At 48.6% G+C, this 8,425-nt stretch overlaps 1 protein-coding gene across 1 annotated transcript in view; it reads right to left on the bottom strand.

Moving 5' to 3' along the window:
• Nucleotides 1-3,277: 3,277 nt before the first annotated feature.
• Nucleotides 3,278-8,425, bottom strand: part of PPFIA4 (PTPRF interacting protein alpha 4) — a 45,983-nt gene continuing 40,835 nt past the window's right edge. The window contains exons 26-28 of the mRNA XM_029933388.1: nucleotides 6,789-6,886; nucleotides 5,923-6,098; nucleotides 3,278-3,364 (exon numbers count right to left, since the gene is read on the bottom strand). Of these exons, the coding sequence (XP_029789248.1) occupies nucleotides 3,278-3,364; nucleotides 5,923-6,098; nucleotides 6,789-6,886 (361 nt within the window). The remainder of the gene's footprint in view (nucleotides 3,365-5,922; nucleotides 6,099-6,788; nucleotides 6,887-8,425) is intronic.

Below are 8,425 nucleotides of genomic sequence, written 5' to 3'. Positions count from 1 at the left end.
TGGGCAAGTTAAGTGACCTGAGCTTCCGTTTTTGTATCCACAAAATAGGAGGAACATTATCTGCCCTTTCTCTTTCTCAGGCCGCCTATCCCTAATAGGATCAAGTGAGAGCACTCTGAGACAGAGATGGGCCAGGTGGATGGCCGATCAGAGGCAGGCTTCTCCAAAGGAGGTGGTAGGCCATCTGCCAGCCGAGTCTCCAAACTGTCTCTGCCAAAGCGCACCGGAAGCCAAAACCCTGCAGGATGCCCCTCTGCACGGGCCTCCCCATCCCTCCCTGAAGAGCTCACTTCCACCCTCCTTGGCAGCCATATCTAATCTCCCCTGCCCCCCACGCCCAAGCCAATTGGTGTTCTCAGAACACCTTGCCAGAGGAACAAGAAACACTAACCCACCAGTTCTTGCCTCAGAAGCCCCAAGCCCCTTGCTTGCTTGTGCACTGAGGAGGCCAAAGTCTCCTATCACTTCTTGGCACCATGTATCTTTGTCCCAGCACCCATGCTGATACCATTTTTTCATGTATTTATGGGATTAACAGAAAAACCTTGGATTGCGAGTGTTCCACAAGACGAGCAAACCATTCCAATAAATTTTAACTTGATAAACAAGCGATGTCTTGCAATAGAGTAGTACGTGACACTGAAGGTCACATGATCACAACTGAGCCAATGGTTCTTGAAATTTGCTTTGATGTACAAGTGCTTTGGATTACAAGCAGGTTTCTAGAACAAATTCTGCTTGAAAATTAAGGCTTTACTGTATTTCATTCATTCTCTCCCTCTCTCTCTCTCCTTCTCCTTCTCCACTCCCCTCCTTCAACTCTCTCCCTCTCACTTTCAAATTCTGTCCTCTATGGGACAGACACCATAATGTTTTTAGTTCCAACGACTGTGTCCCCAGCCCCAGAGCAGTGCTCCGGAACACTGTAGGCACTCAATAAGTATTTGTTAAATGAATGGATGGCAGCTGGCTTCCTATGCAGGTGTCCCATCCCTGAGCTCATCAGGAACTTTCTTCATTTCTTCCTGGCCCATAACCCTACCCTTAACCTTGCCCAGAGTGGTGGTTTCTCTCTCTCTCTCCCTCTCCATTTTCATCCTCAGCCACCCTTAAGATTTGTTTCTGTATCACTTGTCCCCTAACAGATGTTCTTCCTGCTCCCCTCCTCTTTATCCTTGCATACTGCTTTCCACATAGGGAGAGAGCTGGATGCAGCCCTCCAGGGCCTTGAAGCTTGAGAGGGGAAACTGGGAACCAGAATTGACAGAGGAAACAAGAGACAGCTCAAGGTTGCTGACGCTGTGCTAGATGGCTGGACAGAAAGCAGTCTTCCTGGATCTCTGACCTCCCCTGTGCCCACACCACCAAATCCCACCTTATTCCCAGAACCTGGCCTTCAACTTTATGCTTCCTCCAAGAACCCATCCTCTGCAGCCCCACACCTAGTGGCATCCCAGAAATCCCACTGTGCTGCCAAGATGGCATCACCTCCTCAATAACCCCACCCCCATGTCTGAAGCCGGAGGGGCTGGCTAGCTCCACATGCTTCTAGGACGCAGCAGAGTGTGGGGGAGAGAGGAATCAGGCACACTTTTGCTCTAGTTCTATTCTGCCATGCATCACCCTGTGACCAAGGTACGTTACCTCTTGGAGCTTAATTCCTCATCAGTCAGAGGGGATGTAACCTACCCCACATGACGACTGTTAGCATAAAATGAGATGTCTGTCACCACTATACCCCTATGCCTGGGCCAGTGCCTTCAAAGAATATTTTTATAAGGATTGAAGGAATAAACAGCTTTCTAACTAGAAAACACTGCACTAAGATATATAGGAGTCATTTTTCTAAATAGGATCCAAGAAAGCTAAGATCCTAGGTGGGTGGGGAATAAGAAGAGGGTCCACATGGCAGGGCATAGGGCCATAGGGCAGGGCATTATATATATATATATATATATATATATATATATATATATATATATACACACACATATATATATGTATGTATATATATGTATATATGTAGTATAAATATATACACACACACACACATTATACATATATATGTATGTGTGTGTATAAATAACACATTGCAGATTTCAAGGTACCTCTGTGAAGAACACACCCTACCACAAATTCCATGTATTCCTGAGCGTGTCCTATCTGCTGAAGCAGAGCAATCATTCCACAAAGGTGGATTTTAGCCCTGGTCAACCCAACTAAGAAAGATTAATTGATAAGCAGAAGACACTAATGGTGTCCCAAAAAAGAGGCCCAGTAGTCTAAACAGAGACATTGGTCGGGGAGGGGGTGTGTAGAAAGGGAAGTTACACAGACATCAGAGATCAGAAGAACTAGATCTGACAAGAGGCAGAAGCTAAAAATAAATAATGTGGGCTCTTTTTTAACTTATTTGGAGCCAAGACAGCCAAGCCTGACCTGACCAGCAAAAGCAGGGAAGGTTGGTGATCAAAAGTGAGTAGGGAGGAAGGGAAGGAGGAGGAAGGGAGGGGGGAAAGGAAAGGGAAAGGAGAGAGGAGGGCTGAGGAGGGAGCTGCAGCCTCAGGAACCAGGGAACCTTTTGGCAGGCATCTCCAATGGGAGCATTAGAGCTCAGGACATCCAGGTCTTTCCAGACACAGTGCAGCCTAAACTCAAGGGAAAGGCTGCCAAAGCCCAGGGGAAAAGGCTGTTTTTCATTGAACATGGGGGCCAAGAGAGAATATTAACTTGGTATGAAGGTAACTCAGGAGTAAAACTGAAGAGGAAGCGGTGATAGTAAACGTTTGAGCCAGCGTGTCAAACCACACTGGGAACAAGTGAGCAAGCCTGTCGTTCAAGGACCTCGGCAGAACCTGCCTCCAAACCCCCACACTGTGGCAGGATGGGCTCCTAATAAGCAGATCGGAGTCATGCTGTGCTAACAGTACTAAGAGATGGGGCCTGAGAAATGAAGAAAAAGGCATGATCCCAAGGAGATGGCCTATGGGAGAGCCTCTGATCACACGTGGTTAGAAGAGCAGGAGGGCAGAGTTGGAAGATGCTAGAAGTTTAACATATAGGAGCCTTTAGTTTTTGTACAAGGAGTTTCATGGAGTCTTCTCCAGGCCTAGTGCTAGGGCTCGACCTGCCACCCTCCCCAACTCCCTGACATCATCCCCATCCCCTCTGGCTCTTCTCCCTTAGGCCACCCCACCAATGACTGGCCCAAGGAAAGCACCCCTCAGGAATTTTAACCCAACTCACCAACAATGGCCAAATCCCAAAAGCCCCTAATTCACAACCAAGTACTCACATCATCCAGTTTCCGGTCTGTGCCCAAGGCCAGCAGGTTGTTGAACTCTCTTTCCATCACCTGGCGTGCCTGGAGGGGGAAAGAGGGAGCGGTGGGAGGGGTATAGTCAGTGACCTCTATGCCATCTTGCTCCCGTTTCATAGGGGCCCGAGGGCAGAGATGAGGTATTCAGTGCATTTACCCCGTGAACCCTGATGCTGCTTCAAGCAAGCCTCAGTGTCCTCTTGGAGGTGAAACTATAAACCTTAGGATTCTTTCATACGGAGCACATTAGGAAACTGTAATTTTGTACAAAGTAGGACCACAGAATACATGAATGCACAGGCTTCCCTTACTGAGGCGAAAACCCTATAATGTGTATATAAGGGAAAATCATGCCTTACTACTACCTTTCTGAAGGGATAAATGTGTAGACCATGGATAATAAGGATTTAATTTATTTATTTGTTTTAATGTTTTATTATTTTTTTAGAGAGAGAGAGAGAGAGAGAGAGAGAGAGAGAGAGACTGAGTATGAGTAGGGGAGGGTCAGAGAGAGAGAGGGAGTCAGAGAATCTGAAGTAGCTCCAGGCTCTGAGCAGTCAGCATAGAGCCCAACGTGGGACTCGAACTCACGAACCTCAAGATCATGACCTGAGCCGAAGTCAGTCGCCTAACTCACTGAGCCACCCGGGCACCCCAGATTTATTTAGATTAAAGAAATGTATTTGATAAGGCTCCACATCAAAAATTTAAATTAGGAGAACGGCTGAGTCACAGATCTCCGTGGCCCTTAGGCTGACTGTTCATACAGGCCATGACTAAGCCTCCCCAGGAGCCTAACTCAGCAGGAGATTTGGAAAACGCCAGAAACAACAAAGTTTTCAGAACTGTCCCCAGATCTTTGTAACCATTGTTGGTGAAGAATTCCACGTTTGGGTCAGCTCCCACTTCCTCTCCTAGCTGAGCTAAATGGAAGAGTCAGGAAAACCAGAAAGGTTAAGGAAGCACCAGAGAGGTCTCCTGCTGTTCTTTCCAAATGCATTGCTAGCCACAAAACCCGGACACATTTAGAGACAGGAGACAAACAACAGAGAAGAACAAGCCCATTTCCGGGTGGGAAATGCTAGCTGTGAAGCTTTGTACGGACTGTCTCTGGCAGCGCTGAGAATGTAATACTCTCATAAAGTGATGGGAAAGGAAACGCATAATACATTTCCAAGTACCCAGATGACACTGCTCCTCTGGGTACTGAAAGGTGAGGATGACACTTACAACCTTCAGAAACATGTCCCAGAGCTGTGAGAGCAGGTGAGAAAGCCAATGAGGTCGGAGGAGGACGTGTATAGAAAAACTGTGTAGGGGGGAGGGGGATCTTCTTAGAGAACGAGATCTGTGCTCTCCGTTCTGCCTATTGGAGGGGTCACTGCCGAGAGCCTATGGGACACGCTGGCCCCGCATGCTGCCAACATCCCCAAGAGGCCGACATGCCGCCCGGCATTATGCGACCGCACAGCCCTACCCTCACATGAGCCCAAACGCATCTGCTCCCAGAATAGTTTGTGTGGCTCCAGTGGCTGAATTTCAAGAGACCTGACAGCTGCAACCAGTCCAGACAGGGGCGGCTAAAATGATCAGGGCACGGAGGTGAGTCTATATGAGGAAAGCCTAAAAGAATTAAGACCACTCCATCTGGAGAGACAAAGGCTTGAGCCCCGATGCAACACAATCAGAGTTTATGAAATCACAAAAGGTGAGAACAGGTCAAAGACACATACCCTCACTAAACCTAGTAAATTAGGATGAGGCAGTTCCCTTCCCCAGGGGAAACCTGATGGGGGCACAATCTGGGAACAAATAAAATCAGGAAGCACTAAACACAACAGGTAGTAAGTACTTCTGGAGTCCATTACCCACAGGAAGGGAGAAAGGCCAAATATATAAATAAGCTCAAGAGAGTTTAGATATAGTCTTGGATGACAGTTCCATAATAATTATGAAATGTAATTTAAGGAGATGTCTAATCATTTGAGCTGTTGACAGGGAGACAAAGGCCTGGCACAGAGAGGCATTGGGCTGTGTTATTTGGTATATTGAGCTTTCTCAAGCCTGGGAGCCGGGCGTGGGGGAGACAAAGGAGACGTGGGCTCTCTGATCCCTTCAGGCCCCCAGGTCGTTTCTCCTCTAAGAAAAGTCAGGTCAGAAAAGCAGAGTAAGGAAAAACAGAGTGTCACTGTGTGTTGTATGTAAGTGATGAATCATGGGAATCTAACCTCAAAACCAAGAGCTTACTGTATACACTGTATGTTAGCCAACTTGACAATAAATTATATTAACATTAATTAATTAATTTAAAAAAATAAGAAAACAGTGTCAAATGCAAAGATGGGGTTGGGAGGAGCTTAACACAGTACTCTGGGCCTGCGCTAGGTGTGCTCTGTATGCAAAGGATGCTTGCTCCCTAGGCGGCCTGGTTACACACAGGGACCGCTTGGAGGCTTGAGGACACGGTGATCCCCTCTGAGACAGGCCCCAGAACAGTCTCCCAACAAATCTGTAAACCTGTGTGTGTGGGCAGAAGATAGAGTAGGGGAGTCGGGCAGAGAGGGAGACTGAGATCAAGACTGACTCATGACAAGGATGCCCACCTGCGTGTTCTGTGTGGGGATCTGGAGGACCAGGGCCAGCGTGTTGTGGTCAAAGTTCTCATCCAGGGCCAGCAGGGCACCGTGCACACCGCTCTCCTGGAGATTTCCCGCATATTCCCGGAGCCCAATGGACTGGACCCAGTGAACCACCTGGTCGTTGGTCCAGACCAGCACATCTGAAAGGCGGGGCAAGAAAAGGGTTAGAAGAGACAGTAGGTCTGGCCACACCCCCTCCAGGGATGGAAACAGCCTTCCCTGGACCCAGAGCTCCAGTCTACCCTGCTTTCTGTCTTCTCTGTCCTCTCTGGCACCTGGGCTCCTGCAGGGCAGGAGGTGGGCAACAGCACCACCTCCCTCCATCTCTGCCAGCCTGAAGGACTCAAGGTCAGGCCAGCAGGCTCCTGACTTTCTCCCCAGAGCCCTGGGCTGGGCCATCCCATCCCCAGGTGAGTACGGTCCTCTTATTTTCCATCTTTGAAGAGGATTCTAAGACTTGTCTCTCTTTCCTGCCCAATGCCACCCAGGTCACCAAGTTCCCTGAGCACTTTCCCATGCCAGCCCATAGCACTGTCCAAGGGGATTCACTGCATGTGTCCAGCTGGTGGCCATCGTCAGGGGGTAGGGTGGGGTGACCGGTGACTGGGTAGGGCTATTTCTTTTCCACCAGATGACAACGTCCTCTGGGCATGGACTAGGTCTCCCTCATCACACACCTGAGCTCCCCTCAAGTTTGGAGGCCCCCCGAGGTACAGGATGCCTCCTCTCCCCCCACTCACCCAGGACAGGAAACAGTGAGGCATGCATCTGCTCCCCCAAGGCTGCTCCTGTGCTTTTCAGAGGAGGCACGCTGAGCCTGCTGAGCTTACCCTTGATCTCATGCTGGCTTTCCTCCCGCCTTTTCTCCAGCTCCTTTCGGTCATAATTCAGCCTCTTCAGACACATGATGCCATACTGAAGACTGGTTCTGCAGGTACATAAACCCCCCTGAGCCAGAGCCCCAGTGGGGCCACATTCTAGCCACATCTGTCCTACATTCAGCCCTGGCCACAGCATGTCCAGGCTTGCGTCTTCCAGAACAAAGAGCACCCTGGCCCACTCACGCTCCTTTTCCCAGGGCTTGCGTGTGATCCAGCCCAAGACTACTTCCCCTCCTCTGCCTACCCCCATGTCCTCCCTCTTAGAGAGAGGGTGTGGACCTAACTGACAGAAGGGAAGTTCTCTGAATGAAGCAACATTCCCCCCCTCCCATCCCAGGCACTGGAATGACCCTACAGAAAGATCCCTACAGATATTTCTTTGTATCACCATTTCAGTCAGAGTCCTTACAATGACCTACACATGCTACATGATTTGCCCCTATACAGTGACACCTCTGTTTTTCCTCAAACACAGCAGGCACAGTTGGCCTATGTGCCTCAGGGCCCTTGCACTGGCTGTTCCCTCTGCCTGGAACACTCTTCCTCTCAATCTGCTGTATGGCTCACCCCGTCTCCTCGAAGTCTTTGCTCAAATGTCATCATCTCAATTCAACAGTCACCTTGTCCACCTGATTTAAAACTGCAACACCACCATCACTACCCCCAGCCCATATGCCCAATCCCCCTATCCTGGTCTAAACTTGGTCTATTTTTTTCCCTAGCACCTTCTATCAACATACTTTATATATACAATATATATATGGTTCCTTGTCTGGCCCTCCCAGTTAGTACGTAAACTCCACGGGGGCAACTGTTTCGTTCACTGATATTTCCCAAACCCCTAGAATGGCATCTGGCACTTAGTAAACACCATAAATGCTTAATGAATGAAATGAAATGGTTCACGGAAAGTACTAAAAGTACTCAAATAGTACCAGGTGCATAGTAAGCATTCAGTAAATAATAACTAAGCCAAGGGCGCCTGGGTGGCTCAGTCGGTTAAGCGTCCAACTTCAGCTCAGGTCATGATCTCACGGTTTGTGGGTTCGAGCCCCGTGTAGGGCTCTGTGCTGACAGCTCAGAACCTGGAGCCTGCTTCAGATTCTGTGTCTCCCTCTCTCTCTGCCCCTCCCCCACTCATGTTCTGTTTCTGTTTCAATAAGATAAACATAAAAAAAAATTTTTAATGACATATCAGACAAAGGGCTAGTATCCAAAATCTACAAGGAACTCACCAAACTCCACACCCAAAAAACAAATAACCCACTGAAGAAATGGGCAGAAGGCATAAATAGACACTTCTCCAAAGAGGACATCCAGATGGCCTACAGGCACATGAAACGGTGCTCAACATCACTCATCATCAGGGAAACACAAATCAAAGCCACACTGAGATACCACCTCACGCCAGTCAGAGTGGCTAAAATGAACAAATCAAGAGACTATAGATGCTGGCGAGGGTGTGGAGAGATGGGCACCCTCCTACACTGCTGGTGGGAATGTAAACTGGTGCAGCCACTCTAGAAAGTGTGGAGGTTCCTCAAAAAACTATCCATAGAACTCCCTTATGACCCAGCAATAGCACT

This window comes from Suricata suricatta, chromosome 3, assembly GCF_006229205.1.
Source record: "Suricata suricatta isolate VVHF042 chromosome 3, meerkat_22Aug2017_6uvM2_HiC, whole genome shotgun sequence".
Taxonomy (NCBI): domain Eukaryota; kingdom Metazoa; phylum Chordata; class Mammalia; order Carnivora; family Herpestidae; genus Suricata; species Suricata suricatta.
Note: the sequence above shows the minus strand (reverse complement) of the source record. Positions and strands in the feature narration are given on the sequence as shown.